Source organism: Lepisosteus platostomus, chromosome 13 (assembly GCF_059453375.1).
Source record: "Lepisosteus platostomus isolate fLepPlt1 chromosome 13, fLepPlt1.hap1, whole genome shotgun sequence".
NCBI lineage: Eukaryota > Metazoa > Chordata > Actinopteri > Semionotiformes > Lepisosteidae > Lepisosteus > Lepisosteus platostomus.
This window is the reverse complement of record NC_142623.1, coordinates 2,564,466-2,583,963: the sequence shown is the minus strand read 5'-3', so window position 1 is coordinate 2,583,963 and position 19,498 is coordinate 2,564,466. Positions and strand designations below refer to the sequence as shown.

Here is a 19,498-nt window from a genome sequence, read left to right as displayed (position 1 = left end):
TATCGAGATATAGTGATGTAAAGTGGAGGTGGGTTGTACATGGTACTGTATGGATGCATCTATTTCTTTAAAAAAAAAGTGCCTCCAGATTGATGCATTCATCATGAATCAGAAGAGCAGGTTATTACTGGCTAGGGTGTGAGACATTCATTAACTCTGATTATAGGGGTGGTATTAGCCAGTGAATGTAAATGGTTTAGAAGTCCACTGTATCAGTGTTACTTAGCTTAATACAAGATTCTTGATAGTATTTTTATTATAAAAGGATTTAAAAATGTCTTGATTCTCTACCACTGTGATAACTGAAACTGTGGACAAAACAATCACAAATGAATATAAAAAAAATACATGAATAAAACTCTCTCCCTGGAGCAATATCAAGATTAAAGGAAAAATACATACTAGAAAATTATAAAAAATACATTCTAGCAAAGCTAAAAATGATAAATACAACAAGAAGCAATGTATAATCAACATGATTTGTGCTTGTTCTGAAATCCCAGCTCTCAGCAGGGAAAAGAGCAGGTTACCTAGTCTTCCAAACTCATTTCTTTCTCTGCCTCCATCTGCCCACCCTTGAGTAGAATGCCCCAGACTTGAACAAGTCATCTGGCTTAGTCTTTTGGAAGATACTGGTTTTTAATTTCTATTTGATAAGAGTAACTCCTAGTACAGAGTCACATCCAAAGGGATCTTGGCTTGACATCCTGTTAGGACAGAAACCAGGACTGTGGGCAGGGCCTGGAGCTTGAAGTGGAACCTAGCAGCAGACAAAGCCTTTCCTCACAACTGCTGGTCTACCTGTCCTCCTTGAGTGACCCCTGCAGCAGTGCAACATGAGATCCTATGTGTTCACAGGCCCATTCCTTAACACTCCTCCCAATGCACATTCACCCAGACTTGCAGACATGCAAGAACATTTGTTAAGCATGGCAACAGTTAAAAATAAATGGAAAACTTTTTTTTACAAATTCAGTTGGTATTTGTGGTGTCAGAAAACTGCTTATATCAGTGGGTATCTCTAGATGTTCCATCACAGAGCTGAACACCGAAAACATTGCAGGTGAGGCTGTCAGCCTGGTCTGTCTGTGTTCCTCTGGCAGTGAAGGAAAGGTCATCAGTCTGTCTCAGCCCTATAGTTCCCCATCTATGCTCGTCTTCACGTACTTAGTTGGTCACCTCTCACAAATTTGGCTTATTTTCATTGTGTATGCCACACTGTTACTGGAATAGACCAAATACTGATACTGCATTTGTTCCAAGTTGCAAGTCATCCATCAGAGTTTTGGTGGTGAACAGGGCGCATCAGCCTTTGCTTAATCTATTTTCTCCTCAACTACTTGTTTTTAGAAATGGTCTTCTGTGTCCAATACGAACACCACTAGTCTCTCTCAGGTGTGCATGTGCAAAATGCTGACAACTTGGAGAACAGCTCTAGATTAGTACTGGAAGAAAAATGACCAGGAGGTTCAAACAGCAAACAATGTCCAATTTCTTTTGTACTTTCATGCTCTTTTAAAACTGTTTATGTAAATCTGGGGAATATTGTGGCTTTCTTTTCCAGATATTTCCCTTTTTCTAGAAAAATTAACTATGCAATCAAGCAGGATCAATGAAATTCTGTTGATGGTGAATGTTTTGCAGTCAACAGATCAGACAGAAAATGAATCATGATCATTCACAAGATGAATAAAAACTGTTTTGCTGATACTAAAAATAAAATTCAGACTGGGTAAGTGGTTGGTGCACAGAAAAAAAATCACTCTTCGGCAGTGTAAACCTGTGGTAGTGGCACGTTTCTCATGATCCTCTGAAATCTACCATCCTCCTAAGTTCCAGGTATTTGAAACTGGGAGGGAGGGGCACGCTTAGCAGCATAAGCCACTCGGGATAGTAAACAACCCAGAATTTAATGTCCATCATCTTCCTCTAGACCTGTGCAGGTTTTGAGACAATATCTGGCGATGGCAGCAGTAGCACCCCAAGACAAAACACTTGTCCTAAGAGAAATAGGAATGTCCTGGTGGAACAAAAAACTGTTTCCAAAGCAATCTTTTGAAAAATGAGAGCCAGGCGAGTCCGAGTGCTTTCAAGATGACTTGGCCGAGGAGGTCCTAGGCAGCAGTGGAGAGGTTGGGCGCGGATGCCCGCAGCTCCTCGTGAATTCGGAGTTTGGGTTTCATGTCCAGGTGCTCGTGGAAGTGGCACTGGCAGTCGTGAGCCCTGTTGCCGGGGTTCTTCTGCAGCCAGTGGTGTCTCTTGCGGTTCTTGACCTTGTGGGCGAAGCGGAAGACCCTCTTGAAGATGAGGTAGATGATCTCGCAGATGTTCAGCACGATGCAGAAGGCCGAGGCGCCCACCATGAAGTAGGTGAAGACCCTCTTCTCGGTGGGGCGGCCGATGAAGCAGTCCACCAGGTTGGGGCAGGGGCTGACCTCGCACTTGACCAGCCGGGGCAGGTCGAAGCTGTCGTAGATGAGGTGCAGCAGGTAGAGGAAGGCGATCTCGATGCCCGTCTTGAAGAAGAGGCTGATCAGGTAGGTCCACCACAGGCCGCCGTGCTTCTTGCCCGTGTCTGGGTACAGCTTGGACCCCTCCCCGTGCTTCAGGCGGTGCTTCCTCTCCCGCTCCTCGCGGTACGCCACGTGCATCACCACCATCAGCGAGGGGCAGGTGACGAAGATGAGCTGCAGGGCCCACAGGCGGATGTGGGAGATGGGGAAGAAGTGGTCGTAGCAGACGTTGGCACAGCCCGGCTGGCGTGTGTTGCAGTCGAAGTCCTTCTGCTCGTCGCCCCACACTCTCTCGGCCGCCACCACGTACACCATCACCCGGAAGACGAAGACCACCGACAGCCAGATGCGGCCGAACGCGGTGGAGTACTTGTTGACCCCGCTGAGGAGCGCCTGGAAGGTCTTCCAGTCCATGGCAGTGACTGTAGCTCAGGAGTCGGGGCTCTGGGGTCTCCTTCCCTTCTTCAGTGCGTTTTTGTTTCTATTCAGTCAGTATCTGAAAAAGGAAAAAGAAAGACTGAAATGAGTCATCGTGCGAGTCTTCCCAGCAAAGCTTTTGCAAAATAGGTCAAACCTTCAAGTGATAATTCTTGGCTTTTAAACAGCGCTTTTCGCACTGATGCTTGCCTTGGATTGTCTCCCATCCCCGTACTGAACAGCCCCAGCCTCGCAGAGCTTCGAGATCGGACTCGATCAGGAAAAGAGGTGGAAACTCTGCACCTGGATAAGGGTAGGGTCTTTGGAAAGCTGACGAAAGCACCTGTATCTCAACACATACTGCACTAGACAAAATGTATTTCCCAGAAATCATCTAAAACTTCTTGCTAAAAGATTAAAATGTATTCTTTTCAAACTGTTGAGCCATTTTCATTTTCTCTACAGGTGTTTAGCAAACCGGAGTTCTTTTTTTTTCTGTGTGCCTGAGAACAAACTCTCAACAATTCGCTGTGCCCTCCCACTCTACCCCACTGTGAATCCACTCTGTTTTTCCGTAGACACTCCTAAATCTTTCAAAAGGTTTTGTATGCTTTGCAATCCCTCCCTTTCTTTAGGGCAAGTATAGAGGTGTTTACCCAACTGCAACTTCAATCGAAGATTTAAGGTTATTTTACCTTCTGGTTGAATTGGTCTTTTATTGAGCACTGGGAAACACAATGTCTTTTGTTCATTACTCTGGAGAACCAGACCTGGGCACACATTCTTTCAGTCTCTTTTATTTTTTAAATTTAAGGTCTTCCACTAACTAATGTAATCGAATTATAGTACAATCACAGATCTTATTTACAAGACTCTCAACAATCAAGTAAATAAAGAGACTTCCAGTCATTAGGGAAGTAAAGCTGTGAAATAACGAACACCTTCCATGAAGCAGCAAAGTGGCAGACTGTTCTGGATGCTCTCAGTGCACATCATTTTGAGATGTCCAGGGTATTATTTTAAGATCATCAGTTGTGTAATGGCACAAATGGAATTAGACCATTTTGTTCATACAGGTCAATTAAATGCCTCTTTTTTTTCCTTCAATAATCCTTCAACAAAGGAACCTGAAAGCCTTCAATCAGGACTAATGACAAGCAACAGTTTCTCCAGTACTGACTGCATTGTTTCTGGAAGGACGATTCTGGAAGAGGTGAAGAGGAACTTCTTAATTCAGTTTTGATTGTTGAAAATTAATGCTTTAGTTTGAAATATACAGTGTCACGTTTTTCTTGCAGAAAAAAAAACAAGTAGGTATTTGTTTATTATAATATAGTCCTTCTGAAACCTGAATAACAACTGTCAATGTCCGACTTGTTAGCTCAGTGGAGCTTCTTCACACACAACATGAAACAACCAGCATATCACATACTGTAGCTGATTGCATCCCTTTTAAAGAAGATTAATTTAAAAGACTTTAGGATTTTCAGTCCTGAGAATCACAGACTGATTAGGAAAGACTTTAGTATCTGAGGTTATGCAATACACAGAAAGTTCCAATTCACTTAGTCAGCATGACAACAGATATGCTGTTATAATATGTTAATGCATTCATTTGTGTAAAGGAGTATGAGTGGGGCTGTCTCTGGCAGTACACTGTACTCTCTCCACCAACTAAACATTATAAAGTATATCCACACATTGTGTATGAAAAACTTCACTTGGATTACTTCACTGCAATGGAGCTCAGTGTCCCATGTAGTTCATGGCTCTACCAAGTATGATAAATTACTTGCACTCACTTAGTAGCAAGTGAATTGTTGCAGAAAACAAGTAGTGATTTTAGACTGATGTTCATCCATGGTGTTTTTTTCACTCAGGAGAGTTTCCTTGGGGCACATATTTTCATCCCCACAGGTAGGAGATCAGGGCCCCTCTGTTCCGCAGCGAAGAAGAATTCAAATCTCCAACACTTATTCTGACCAAGATTGTATATGCCTTGAAGAAGCATAGACTTTCAAATGCTTTCTGCTATTACGAAATTTTCCTAAGCGTATTACTTCCTTCATCTGTCTCTTTCATTACGTGTTCTTACATGTTCAAAGCTATAATGTGAGCAATGAAGTTTTGAAGTATTCTAGTCTAAAAAGGCAAAGAGGCGCACATTCAGGCTCTAGACCGTTTTTTTGCGAAGTTCTTTTAGTTTGACAAGTAAGAGATCGTACAAGTTATAACGTTGAACTCCGTGATTCGTAGTGCATTTTATTATCAGGGCGTATTATAAATGCGTGTTATTGACTTATTCTCTCTGGAGAGAGCATTTGAAATGTACAGCAAAGTGCAAACACTGCACGAGAAGAATGCTAAACTCATTGCTGTATTCCTGATCCGGAGGAACAACCTGGATTATGCGCAGTTTAGGCAGTTTGAACCCACTGAGAAGCAGGGGCTCTTAACTACACCCCACAGGTGAAAGTCAGTGAATTATTTGAAATTCTCTGTTCGCACAAACGCAAAACTTAAATTGATGTGCGGGTGTAATTTTGATTCTGATATAGTCTCTGGATTAAAAACGTATCTGAGGCTGCAGTCGCTGAAGTGTTTAAGCGTTTCTCCGAGTCGTTCCTGAAAAAGGCAGTTCGTTCTCAATTGACGTATCTGTCTACTGTGCATAAAATAGTAAAATTACTAAAACTGTTAATAAGCCCTTAAAAATCCCCAAAACATCCGCCAATGTTTTCCGGATAATGCCAACCTTTTCACACAGAAAAACAAATTTATGTTGCAATATTTGCAATACAGTAAATAGTTTCACGTCCTAAAGTATGTTTGCATACCACAAACGAACATTAAAAGCTTCGACAACGACCTGCCTTAGTAAATAAACACACATAACAAAGTCGTTAATAAGGCTCTAACTTCACCGTGCTCTTTACTGTGGATTTAAGGTTTCTAATACTTTGTTTTTCAACAAACTCTTCAGGTTTGGCGCAAGGCAAGTTGAGAGCGTGTTCAAAAGGGGACGAAGTCTTCCAGCACGATCGCAGTGGAGAAGAGTACGGCACGTGAAAAGTGTGACCAGACTAGGAACACTGATCTTCAATTTCTCCACCTGGAGCCAAAACTAGGCAAGACCAAAATCCACCCACGTCCGACAGGAGAGTAGAAGACATTTACCACAATAATTCAAACACATTTTCCAGTTTTTTTTCTCCCATTTGAAAGCCAGCTTCGAACTGGACAAGGGACAATTTTAAACATTTAAAATCTTATCCCATGTTTTCTATTTATGAACACATCAATTCACTTGGCTCAGAACCAAACCTGTACACCAAATACCTGAGTGAACCACTTCGTACTCAATCATATTTTTCAGGTTTCCGCTGCTGACTTACAACAGATCTCGCCGATAACAACAAGAACAACAGGCACTTAAGCTGAAACTTGGTTATCAAACAAGACACTTTGTTTTAGGAGACAAACTCTTCATTATTCTTCATTAAAAATGACGTACGGATTCAAGATTCTAATACTTACTGTATCAAAGACCCGTTTCCTCCATGTTGCAGGTTCTCTCGCAGTATTCCCACTTCTGTTCCTACCCCCCTTGACAGTTTAAAAACTGTTCCTGATACTTCAGAGACTTGACTGTGGTCTAGTAGCTGGAGGGAACGCGTCTTGCTTTTCATAGAGGGTGTGGTCTGACGCCACAGCTTGCAAGACAAGAGACAGAGAGAGAGCGAATGTTCTCCAGGTAAACAGGACAAATGCGAGTTAGCTGTGGTTCCGGTGGTGCTAAACGACTTCTATTCCCAGATGGATGTCGAGTATAGTGCCATATCAAACTGAGTGTCGGTAACGCAAGGGATGTGGTTTCGTATCTCACCCTTAAAGGATGGTGTGTGGTCATTATTAATCCACGTTCTCACACCGATCGTTCTTCTTGGGCATGGATGTTCAATATTTAATCATCACCGAAAGTTGCACACGAGCAGACACGAGGCTCCAGTTGAAATCACACAAAATGAATAGGGTACCCACGGCTGTTTTTGATAGCACGGATATTGTACTTGTGAAATGATGTTCCATTCCTTCATGTATGTTATACGCCTTTGCAGTGACATTTGTTTTAACAAAAAAAACTGAGTAGAAAAGCATTGCAGTTACCCTCATCAGAATGCAGACTTCAGTTCCTTTGGTAGTTGTACTGTGTGATTCGACTCTGTTTCTCTCTGACAGTCGGTCACTCTGCGTGGAATCAGTTCTGAGAGGCAGACACTGACTCTCTCCCTTGCCCAAAAGCCCCCTTTCCTACAAGGAGCAACAGGGCTCGAGTTGGGGGGCAGTATTCGGCCACTGCCTGTTCCTGAAATCCTCTGGAGTTGCACAGAATGTGCCCAGGAGCCTGACAGTCGTTTTGTCAAATAGTGATAATGACCACAAACAGCCATAAATTAGTGGGACACCTGGAAACTGGGGGTACGCACCAAAAGTGAACCCCAATAATTCCTCAGATAAAAATGTCCTTCTCCAGAGGTAAAATAATTTGTCATTCTCTTCCAGGTAAACTACTGTAATAATTCCATGTCTGTAACTCTCTATAACACCATTGTGTTGTTAGAAGAGCATGAGTAGAATGAGGACTAAAAGGGGGGAAATGGATTTCCAGCAAAATATTCCAGTGGCACTAAGTGGTGATACTTCTGACTTATAAGAAAATCTCAATAACTTCAGTAAAATGTATTGGCTGAATGCTCATTAGCTGTGTTTAAACTTCTGACAGAGTTCTGCTAAACAATCAAAGATTGGTTAGCGGCATGCAGTGTTTTTAACAATCTCTTCTTGATGTATTAGTATGAAGCACTTGAAAACTGACATATGAAACCACTGTGCAATTCAAGAGGAAAAACAGTAGAAAATATTCAGCAGGAAGCTAGGCAACAAAATCACAATTCACCATAAAGGTTCTATCTTCCCTGGATCTGTTTGGCTTTGTTTATTGGTATGCGTCTCAGTCCTTTGACAGTATCTACAGTATGTGCTCCCCTTTTCCTGCCGAAACCTGCCCCAGTGTCTGATGGTGAGATTTCTGCCACACCCATGAGTGAATAAGATCTTTTGTGAGGCTAATCTTCACATTTGATTGCCAAGCACTCTTTCATGTGTGTGTGTTTTTAGGTGAGCCTTTTAAATGAAGTACTGGCTGATATTCCATTCCTCCCACCACGCAGGTTTGGCTCAGGCAGGAGAGTTAAGTTACCGGTAACTGAGATCATTGTGCAAACGTTCCGTCTTCTCTTCCTTTCTTACTCAGCCCGAACCCATGGGTTTTCACCCTGCTGTGTGCTGTGTGATTGGTTCTTTAGGAATGAAGACGTTCCCAACGGTTTCAAAGCTTAGTACGCACACTTAGTATAGCAAGAAAAGAACATAGGGAAGAAATGTTGTCTCTTCACGACAGGCCCCTGTATGTCGGCATGTGCTGTATGTGGAATTATTTTGTTGTGCAGACAGCACTCGCACAGACTCTACAGCAGTGGCATTTGTTGCTGGGCTATAGAACTGGGGCCCCTGCTTTATCGTGGTATTTGATTGGTAACTGGTGTGTCTTATAATAACGGAACACTGTACATCTTCTGGTCATTTACCACGGTACCCTGCATGGCACATGTCCAGTTTTCCTGGCTGCCGAAAGCTCTACCATGCTTAGATCACTGATTCATTTCGGGTCTCAAAATTAGTTTGACCATTTTTCCTGTGGTTTATATCTTGCTATACCATACACTTCACCATGTTTTACTGTAATTTTACGGTATGTATATTTTGCATGTCACAGTATGCTTCCTTGGGTAACGGTTTACCTGTTTAAATAAAAAAATACCCTTTAGAATTTGCCCCACGATAAAGGAAGACAGCTTGCCAGCGCTCTCCTGCTCTGTTTTCCTGGGCACGAAGGATGGGAACAAACTGTTTTTCCTAATCAGGGTTCCCAATGAAGGCCTGTTTCTTCGCTGCCTCCTGCCTCTCAGCCTGGAGACTGAGACCGCTGGACAGAAATGCGCAGTGAGCTGCCTGCCTGTGCTTGTTTGGGCACCCTGCGCGTTTGCAGATGTTCCCTTGTTCTTAGCTCCGTGTTTATGAACAGTGAACGCACACTGTCATCCACGTGCCTCTGTCTGCTCCTGCGGCCCACAGACAGACTACCCCACAGTATCAGGCTGAACCTGCACCAAAGACAATGGGCCTCCAAGCTTCCAAACACCGTAGCTAGAGACTGAAGCGCAGATGGCAGTTCATTTTCACCTGAAGCGTTCCACCATGTAACAGGCCTCTAGGGGCGAACCGTTCCCCAAAGGAAAACCTGGCGAGTCCGTGGTGGATGCTACAGCAGAGAGCACCCCCTGCAGAAGAGAGTGGAGAGCTGACCCGATGGAGGGAGGGATGGAAACAGGCCAGTGCCAGTGTTCCCATTTGCCGCATGTCCCTTCCCTGGAACTGGTGACAGAGGGCCTCTGCCCAGGAAAGGTAACGACATGTGGCTGCAAGTGCCACCTGCAGAAAGACCTTGCCAGCTCATGTGAAAAGTTTTACATCTTTTTAAAAAAGAAATACATTGGAAGAACTTAGATTATGTAATGCTGATCTTTAGACTCCCTGATTCTGATATTTTTAAGCTGTAATAGTATAATAGTATAAAGTATGAATAACTGTGACCATTCATCTATTCAGTAATGGTCAGCGAAATGTCACAAACATCAGGCTTTAAAAGGCTCTAAAGCAGCCGACCCCAATTAAACAGGAGGATATAATTATGATTCTCTTGTTTTTAGTCAGTTTCCTGGTACCACATTGCCTGAATACAGCAGTTCAGTAAACAGCCAACCACAAACTGGCAGGTAAGAACAGCTGCAGGTCACAACGCTTAGCTCCCTGGGAGAAGCATTGTCTTTGCAAATCAGACTGACAGGCTTGACACTCCAAAGTGTCAAGCAATTCAGATTGAAACAAATCCCACACAACAAAACACAACAGCAGATTGCTGCTCGTTAGGCATGCAGACAACAGCGGCTCCGCATGCCACTTTGTGCACATGTGTGAGAAGCCAAGGGAAAACCAGGCCACTGTCCCTGCTGTACAGATAATATGGTCTTACAGTACTTCTCAACACAGGGGCAGTGGGTGAGAATCTGTACCGGGGTTTGTTACTGCAGGCTGATACACAAGGCCCTGTCTGCACATTCCTTCTTTTCGTCGGTTGTTCTTTTCCAACCCCCAGTCTCATCACCCTGCCATGCACCCAAAAGCTCTTCCCCAGATCCCTGCCCTGATTAATTCCATTGTGAGGATCTCCTTGCAGACTTCAGGAGCCGGATTCCCATTTGCAGCAGGACTCTAGGCCTAAAGCCTTTAATGCAAATGACTCCCTGCGAATAGCAATGAAAAGCAAAGGTTTTAGTGATGTGTGTCAACATCACAGGCTGCAGGTCAGGCTGCAGGCTGGAGCTGGGGGATGATAGCGAAGGTACTGTATGAACCTGAAATACCTGAACTGTGTGCCTCCTTAATCTGCTCAAGGGGGGGGGAGGGGTGGGGGCCGTGAAGCAAGGCAGGGGAAGAGGAGCAACGAGTTCCATGTTCTGTCTCAACTCGCTGAGCAGGATGGAATTCTGTTATTGTTGTCCTCATGATCAGGACTACACGGCCTGCAGGCATGAGGTGGTGCAATCCTGCGAGTGCTTTTCAAATCAACTATGTGCCCTATAGCAGCTTAATTATTCTGTTTTCCATCTTGGAAATTTTTCAGAAACGTCTCTCCCTGACTGCCATTCCGTGGGCTGCTCTCTTAACACAGACATCGGCGCCCTGTACTTGAGTGTTTCGTGTCAGTACATCGGAAGAGTGCTAACCCCAACCCACACTGTGACCCCTAACGTCTTCTCTGGCAGTCAAGGAGCACATGCGGTTCTTTTTCATTTGAACTGTTCTGTTTAGTGATGGCATGCTTTCTTTTAGCCATGGCTTTCTGTGGATGTAACCTGTTTTCACAGCACCAAATCACAGCCTGTGTACCAATAAACCTCCCTCGTAAACATGCATTATTCTATATCCTACTCTTCACAGTATGCACACATCCCATGACATATTTAAAAGAGCCCTCACATCAGACGTCAAGAATTTCACTGCTGTTCCTCATCCGTGGACAAATGGACTCAGTGTGCAGGTTTGCTAGTTGCAGGACCAGTGGGTACATAACTGGGCAGGTCACGAGCCTGTTACAGAGAGAGGTGAGCATTTAAATCCTTCACATCAAGACGTCCGGTCTTCTGGTACTTTGGTTCTGATTCTTCTCTGTGTCCCACAGAATGACGTTTCTCTATGGGATCCAAGATGTCTAAAGTTCCAAGAGCCAGTCTCTACCACAACATGACAGAGTCATCAAATTATTTGTGAAACTAAGGCTAGATGGGACCAGGTAGAGTATGCAAAAGGACCCATGTCAGTATTTAACTTGTTTTGTTTTGAATAAAAACAAATATTTCACTCTGTGACTTTAACATTAGCTTTGACGTATCAATTTGAACTGTAGATAAGTTGATCAAGTCCTCCATGGAGAAGATATCTCCACTCCTTTGATAAGAATGAGCATGTCTGGATTCAGATGAGATGGGTTGGGTTTTATGACAATTATTTTTCCTGTGCTGGGTCAGTTCAGGTAGAAATGACATCTGCTTTGAGTCTGATGAAGCTGATTCTGGCACTGAGAAGACTCCTCACAGTCACTCATAGGCGTCTACGTGGGAATGGTTTACTCCAGGGGTCTGGATGCTCCTGCTGTGATGCAGCGTGCAGATGGCACCTAAGGCCAGAGTCTCAGTGCTGTGATGCAGCAATGATTCGGTGCCACGATGCCACCGAATTGCCTTAATCCTACCATAAAATATCACAGCTGATCTAATGGATTTCCACCTGTGCTCAGAGTTGCTGTGTTGACCTGTTTGTTCCCTGCCCGTCCCAGGTCTGCTCTGTGGGATCACACTTTGCTTCACCCAGTTCTCCATTGTCATCCCTGCAGGTGTCGAGCAGTTGCTCACGAAAGATGCCTGCTGAGCCTGCTGCACCGTGGTCAGGGAGCGACTGGAGTCTTGCCCCTCCAGCGCCGCGCACGGTCCGAGCCCACATGCTGTTGCACTGGTTTATTTGTTGATTATGTAATCTGCCCCTTATTGCCAGTTTCAGCAACAGATGGAGGTCCTTGTGTGTGGGAATTGTGAGATTAGGAGACCTTCCCCTGTGCCCTTCCTTTATTTACCTGGTGAGGCAGCAAAATTATACCATTCAGTACAGCAGGGCGGGAGTGTTAGGCTTGCTAATCTAAAGTCTTGTCTTCTCACTGTCGAAGAATCCAATTAGCAATGCCCAGACTGTACACATCACACCCCCTTATTCCTCTAAGCCTTCTCCTTAACAGTCAGCATTATCACCAGCTCCAGATATGCTGGTGACGGAGTCCAGTGGCTCACTGATACTTTTGAGCTTGATAGTGGGCAATTCAATGCAACCTGTTTGCTAATGAGGAGTATCTCAGTTACTGCTCCCTGTTACCCTTCCCTCCCTGGAGATGAAAAGTCCTGTGCATGACGACAAGTCCAGGTTATCGCTGTGTTCTCCAGGGGCTTGCTGCTTGCATCCTTGGGTGTTTCGTGACTCTGCTCACCTCTGTCCTGCTGTACATTTAGATGTTTTGAGTTTCCCTGGTAACATCAGTTAACTGTGAAACATCTGGGTAAAATAGCAGTGACAGTAACTGCTGTAAGACAGTCCAAAGGCATGATATAATGGGAAAAATAATTTCATCAGTCAGTTACAACCTTTAGGAAACCAATTCAAAATAAAATGTGTGTGCTGTGAACATGATAAAAGTATCATATGAATCTACAGGTAAATCTGTAATCCATATATATTATAAGTTTAAATCTGTATTCCCATCTGATTCATTTGTGATATTGGCAGGGCAGCATCCATTTTCTGTACCAGGGGAAGAGATGATGACCCAGAATACATAGATTCTTTTTAATCTATATACATGAGAGAAATATTGTGAGTAATGTGAGGATAGTAAGGGGGTGCATACCCACCCGACTATAATTGTTTCAGAGAAAAATGCAGAACAGAATATGGCCTATATTCACAAATGAGATGATTTTGAGATGCAGATTCCCGCTCCAACCTCTGTACTAATAAACCTAATGTTCCTGCCTGCTGACATGCATGCTGATGCATAGACTGTAGGGCTACTGAGGTCAGGGGCAGTTTCCAACTGGGGCAGAAAAGGACGCAATGTGTATTAAACATGTTTAAGCTCAAATAACCCCATTTACCATCTCTAGGGCAGCAGCATGGTGTGGAGGTTTTCACTGCTGCCTCACCGCTCACACCTGATCGCCCATCCATTCATTTTCTAATCACTTTATGGAACACAGGGCAGCAGGGGAACTGGAGCCAATCCTGAAAACAACGTGCACAAGGCAGGATACCCAGGACGGGACGCCAGACTCACACCAGGGCCACTTTTCCCAGAAGCCAAGTAACCCACCAGCGTGTCTTTGTACATGTTAGAATAACTAGCCCTTTTTGTAGTTAGTAGTTATTACATTCCTTGGATGTTATTCACCTATTTATTGGCTCACAAAAGTATCGGCTTCCACAGCGTGGCTAGGTAGTTTGTTCCATACTCCTACAGCACTTAAAAAACTGCCTCCCAGTTAAGCTTCCACATACAAGTCGTTTCCACCTATGCCCTCCGGTTTGTGTTTCACTGTTCAATTTGAAGACCTCCGCTGGGCTTTCTGGACTCTCTGAAGAGTGATATCTTCAAAAACAAACTCACAGGAGTTACAGGTAATCAGTTTACATCTTGTTTTCTGTTCTTGGAAATCTCGCACTTCCGAAGGAATTGTGGGGATCATCTTCTGTGTTGCTGATGTTCTCCTGGAGACTCTGGGTCTTTTCAGGACTCTGTCAAGGCAATTAGTACGTTTCCTTTTCATCTTTTCATCTGTGAGGGAAGTAAGTTTCAGTATTAGGTTTTTGTCCTGTATGCCATTACCCAGCACAGTACAGCAGGAAACAAGAAGACATAAAGATAGTATGATCTACAGGTAAAAAAAAAATTCATCTGATTTATTTCTGATTGACTGGGTAGCTTGCCTACAGTGGAAAAGCAAGATTTTACTGGTTCTGAATTTTTCTGAGAGGCACTGACACACATTGAGATAAAAAAGGTTTATTTTCACAGTGCAATCTAATGGGAAATTGTTCTTGAGTAGTACTGGATGTGAAAGACAAATATTTACTTTATATTAATCAAGTGTTTTAAGTGAAGGAAGGTGGTGTTTGTACAGTAGCATCACCATAATGGGCACAGTTACAGCATAAAGCAGCAAACTCAGCAATGAAACATGAAACACCTATCCTGTTTTCTAATACTTCCAGGACCTCAAAGGGCTGAGTTTTTAAGCTATTCAGGTTCTACAGGGCAGGTGCATCAGATAAGACTCACCTTTGTAATCCAGGGAGCAGCATGAAAGATACAGCACCTGAACACAGACGTCCTGGGCAAGAAGAGGGAGGTTTCCTCTGTGCCTGAGTCAGCAGTGCAGAGGAAACTGCAAGTCTCAACAGATAAACGGGGCAAGCACACCCTCTGGCCTGACAAGTAAAACACGCCACCGCATTCCTGCTTACAACGGCAGACAGCAGCAGCAAAATTCTCAACAGACACCCTCATCTTTGGAGTTGCACAAGACAGGTTTGGAGAAAGACAGCGTCCTGACTCCTGTACATCACAGCCACCAAAGTGAAAAGGTCTCATGGGGCTCTACACTGTATTTGGCCGAAACCCCAAGATACCAGATCATCTGAATTCTGGCAGTAAACACGGGTGTTCCTTTTTCTTTCCTACATAATATGTATTAAGAATTGAACTTTCGAAGGTTGCTTTTTCAAATTGCAGATCTGTTTGGAGTTATTTACTGCTTTTGAAGTCATATACCTTTAATGCTTATTACACAGAATTTATGTGATTGGTGATCAATTGTAGGCATTGCCATATGTTATGGGAACATAGATAGAGATTAGTTGCTAATTTAGAGCCCATCTGTCTGTGGGTATTAAATAGCTTTTTTGTAACCTTATCTGGCTGGGTGAGGTCCTGGGATCAAACAGTAGATAACAGGGCATGAGTGTTCTCCAGGGTTTGTCACAGTTTTTGATATGGGTGTTGCACTGTGCAGGGAGAACTGGTTAAAACAGGAAGCATACAACACTTCACTTAAGAAAACATCATCTAATCAAAAAATCAGTATCAGATTCAGCACAATAAGGCTGTTTCAAAACAAACAGGTATTCTTCCCTCCAGTCTTCCTGTCTTCTTCTGTTGACTTAGATAGCTTAAAGAGCAAAACAGAGCCTTCAACAATTACAAGAAAGTAAAGAGTTTAATGTTACAGTATCCGTAAAACATACATAAAAAAGAGCTTATAATGTAGGGAGATGGTCTATTAACATATATAATTTAATACAGGAATGTAGATAGAATATGTTCCAATGTCATGTAGCAACCTCTGATACCAAATACTGAGAATGCAATTGCAGACAAAAGCATTACCCCCTACATGTGAAACAATGTTTTTTTTAAATAAATTATAGGACGTAGTAGATATGCCCTATAAAACTATGCTGAATATTCAATCTTTTGTCCCAACGAATTGAAGTTCATTTATTGTATTCAATTAACTGTTATAATGCACAGGGCACCAGCACTGTGGCCAGTGTCAGTGGGTGGCACAAAGCCCATCGATGGCTTATTAAAACAAAGCCCTTATAATGTTTTACTCCCTATGGAGAGGAGAGCCGGTATGTGCTTTTAATAGTGGTGTGCAGAAGAATAGAGGAAAGGGCCACACATGAAGGACCAAATGTTTTACAAAAGGCAGTGAACGGTTTCGAGTAAATTTCTCAGAAATTATATTTTTTCCTTGAAACAAAGGCCAGCTACCTCATGAGTACCGCATTCTGCCCAAACAGCAGAATTCAGCATTCAGAAACTGTAAAAAAGGCACTAGCTAAATTGTTCAGCAGATGGAACACCAAATTAAACTGAGCAACATTCAACATTCTGATGTCCTAGGGGCAGCTTCTAAACAATGAAATGTCATTCTTTATATCTACACCAAGGTGAGCTCTCTGGACTTTTTTTTTTGCATTTTTCGGTAAAACACACCGTACACAATAAACTTTGCAGGGTTGTTCAGTAATGATTTCCCTCCTACTTCACTCATTCTCATGGCGCAGGCTTCAGTATCTATCAGAAACATTAAAGAGTACGTCTGATCAGAAAGGAGACCTAAAGAGGCACTGACCAACCTCTCTTTCTCCCTGCTGAATTTACACCGTGCAGTGTGGCCTTGTGACTGTGGCAGCATAGGAAGGACAATAAGCCTCAGAACTCTGTGCAGGACACTACATCTGAAGCAGAATATCTCATGATGTCCAGCAATGTCCATTCCTGCACTTGGCGCCTGGGCAGGGGGAACAGGGTGGCACCAGAGGAGCCCCTGGAGCTCTCAGTGCCCCTTCAGCGTGTTGACCTCCAGCATGGTGGTGCTGTCCTTGCCGTTGACCAGAGAGGTGGCCATGGCCAGCTTCCGGCCGTGCCTGATGGAGGTGCAGCACTCCCTGCAGCGCTTGACCAGCAGGTAGACGATCTCGCAGAGGGTGAGCAGGACGCAGGCGAGGCTGGTGACCACCATGAAGATGGTGAAGATGCGCTTCTCGGTGGGGCGGGCGATGAAGCAGTCCACCATGTTGGGGCAGGGGTCCTCACTGCACTTGACCAGCGCAGGGAAGTAGCTGGCCTCGTAGAGGTAGTAGAGCAGGTAGATGAAGACGACGTCCACCAGGGCCTTGAAGATCAGGCTGAGGAAGTAGGTCCACCACAGCCCGCCCCGCTTCTTGCCCGTGTCGATGTACAGGCGGCAGTCGGCCCCGTGCTTGAGGCGGTACTTCCTCTCCCGCTCCTCGCGGTACCCCACGTGCAGGACCACGAGCAGCGAGGGCACGGTCACGAAGATGAGCTGCAGGGCCCACAGCCGCACGTGCGAGACGGGGAAGAAGTGGTCGTAGCAGACGTTGTGGCAGCCCGGCTGGGCCGTGTTGCAGGCGAAGTCCTTCTGCTCGTCGCCCCACACCTTCTCGGCCGCCACCACGAACACCAGCACCCGGAAGATGAAGACCACCGACAGCCAGATGCGGCCGAACGCGGTGGAGTACTTGTTCACCCCGCTCAGCAGGCCCTGGAGAAACGCCCAGTTCATCTCGGCTGCCGGGTCCGTCCAGTCTCGAGGCCTGTGGGACAGCAGGGAGGAAGAGCATGAGTCAGCGGGAGAGATGAGGCAAACCAGCTGGACGGCGGCTCGATTGTCCCCACTCTTCTGCTGGACCTGGGAGTCGTGGGGGAAGAGAACTCTGGAGATGAGAAACAAAAAATAAGAAACTACTTCGGGGTTATGTGCTGAACAGTTCTGGAGCTCATTTGTATACTGAACACAAGTACAAAAAATATTCAGTTATTTTTCCCCAAACATAGCAATTGAGATGAATATATTCTTCAGACCAAAGGTTTATTAGTTATTACACTGCAGAACGTAACACTGGATCAAAAGACGGATAACTGTTCAGGTTGTCTTCAGATGTTTATAGTTCTTCCACCAGCACTGCCCCCCACCCCGTCAGTATCCCCTGCAGGTGCAGGGTCCCACAGGGGGCAGCGAGAGGGTGGGCTGGTGGAGAGTCACACCTGTGTGCGCCGCAGCCAACAATCAACAGCACTGATTCACCAAAATCGCAAAGAAACAGGCAGCAGCCTTGCAAACCACACAAGATACAATCACAGCTTTCCAAAACCTGACCCAGGTCTCCACCTCCTTTAGAACCACTTAGTCCTTTGGACCATGGAGGGCTTTGGAACTCTTCCACTGTTGCAAAATCCCTGTATATTCTCTATCCATTTATCATTTAATGGAAATTAACCATATATGTTGTATCCAAACATGAAGGAAATAAACATCCATGCTCGGCTTTTGCTCATGCATTCGAGGGATATAGTTACAGGAAAGATGGTCACAGTACAGTCTTTAGTTTTGTTTTAATAATAATTGCTTACACTTATATAGCGCTTTTCTGGACACCCCACTCAGAAGCTTTACAGGTAATGGGGATCCCCACCACCAGTGTGCAGCCCCATCTGGAAGGTGCAATGGCAACCAGTACCTTCCCAGCACACCAGCTCTCAGTGAGGAGGACAGCAGAGTGATGAAGCCAGTTTAGAGATGGGGGATTATTAGGAGGCCATTTGGAAGGAGAAATTTGGCCATTACGCGGATAAGACTGAAGACATTTGTTACAACTTTAAGTATTTCTGATCCCCGAGTGGTATTGAACTGGTCATGTTTGTGGTGGTGCGCTTTTCCACGCAGAATTTCCACATTTTTTTCCAATGACTTGAATCTCTTTTCGGTGTGCAGTCGTCTCCTAAGCGCTGATGAAGAAGCGTACGACAGTGCGGCGCTATAAAATGCGAGCGGCGTAAACTTGAAAGGACAGCTTGTTCAAAACACCGGTTTGACCCGAACGATTGCGGTCAAGTTGGACAGTTTATATCGGTTCTGTGTTCTATGTCTCCAAGCCATTCAGCGGGAGAATAAAAAGAAAAAAATTTGAGTCGACCTTTATGAATTTTCTTCGTTTCATTGATATTAAAACAAAAGTAGAAATGTAGACAAGCTAGCAAAGAAAAAAATGTTTTTCTAAGATAGCATCTTAAGAATTTAAAGCATGGTACGATGTTTACTGTAAATAACTACATGTAAGTGACAGACGCTCAAACCCATGAATAATGTTTTTCGGAGAATTTTACTCTCTAGGATGCTAATAAACGGCGTTATTTATTGCCAATCGTCACAATTAGTAGCAGCATAATAATAGAATCATTATTGCACATCTAACTCTATGTGCCATAAACGTGAGAAATCGTCACATATCTACTTTCCTTTTATCTGTGATACACGGGGTTTTACTGGCCGCTTACCAGAGATTAAGCTTGATCAAAATAAAGTATTCGATACCTCATTTGATCAAATGACCAAAGACGTGTTACTTACCACGCAGATTGAACAGATCAGAAACGCGCTGGAAGACGTTGTTGATCAAACCCAACACGACAGACCAAGGAGAGCTTCTGCCCCATACTGTAACTATATTCCTCGCTCGGCTGTTGACTTTCTGCGGAACTCAGCAGAGAAAGGTGTGGCCATCTGGCGTAGGTCCATCCCATTTTTGAGCTCCTAGAGGTTGGGCAACCTGACGCAGACCGTCACCTCCGAAACACTCAACGCGGATAAGATCGATGCCGTGACTAGCACGGGGTTCAAAATGTGTGAATATCTGCATATCAGTTGCTGTGCCCTTTGGTTGTTCACAGTGTCCAACACCAAATATGCTTTAAAGTT

The 19,498-nt window shown here is 44.3% G+C and overlaps 2 protein-coding genes across 2 annotated transcripts; both read right to left on the bottom strand.

Annotated features, from left to right (window-relative positions):
* Positions 1-238: 238 nt before the first annotated feature.
* LOC148649611 (gap junction beta-3 protein-like) lies at positions 239-6,628 on the bottom strand. The gene is made up of 2 exons (XM_088602527.1): positions 6,468-6,628; positions 239-3,009 (listed from the first exon to the last, which is right to left on the bottom strand). The coding sequence occupies exon 2, from the start codon at positions 2,925-2,927 to the stop codon at positions 2,115-2,117; it is 813 nt and encodes a 270-aa protein (XP_088458653.1). The 5' UTR covers positions 2,928-3,009; positions 6,468-6,628; the 3' UTR covers positions 239-2,114.
* An 8,780-nt stretch (positions 6,629-15,408) lies between these two features.
* LOC148649610 (gap junction beta-4 protein-like) lies at positions 15,409-19,306 on the bottom strand. The gene is made up of 2 exons (XM_088602532.1): positions 19,151-19,306; positions 15,409-17,336 (listed from the first exon to the last, which is right to left on the bottom strand). The coding sequence occupies exon 2, from the start codon at positions 17,303-17,305 to the stop codon at positions 16,556-16,558; it is 750 nt and encodes a 249-aa protein (XP_088458658.1). The 5' UTR covers positions 17,306-17,336; positions 19,151-19,306; the 3' UTR covers positions 15,409-16,555.
* Positions 19,307-19,498: the final 192 nt, after the last annotated feature.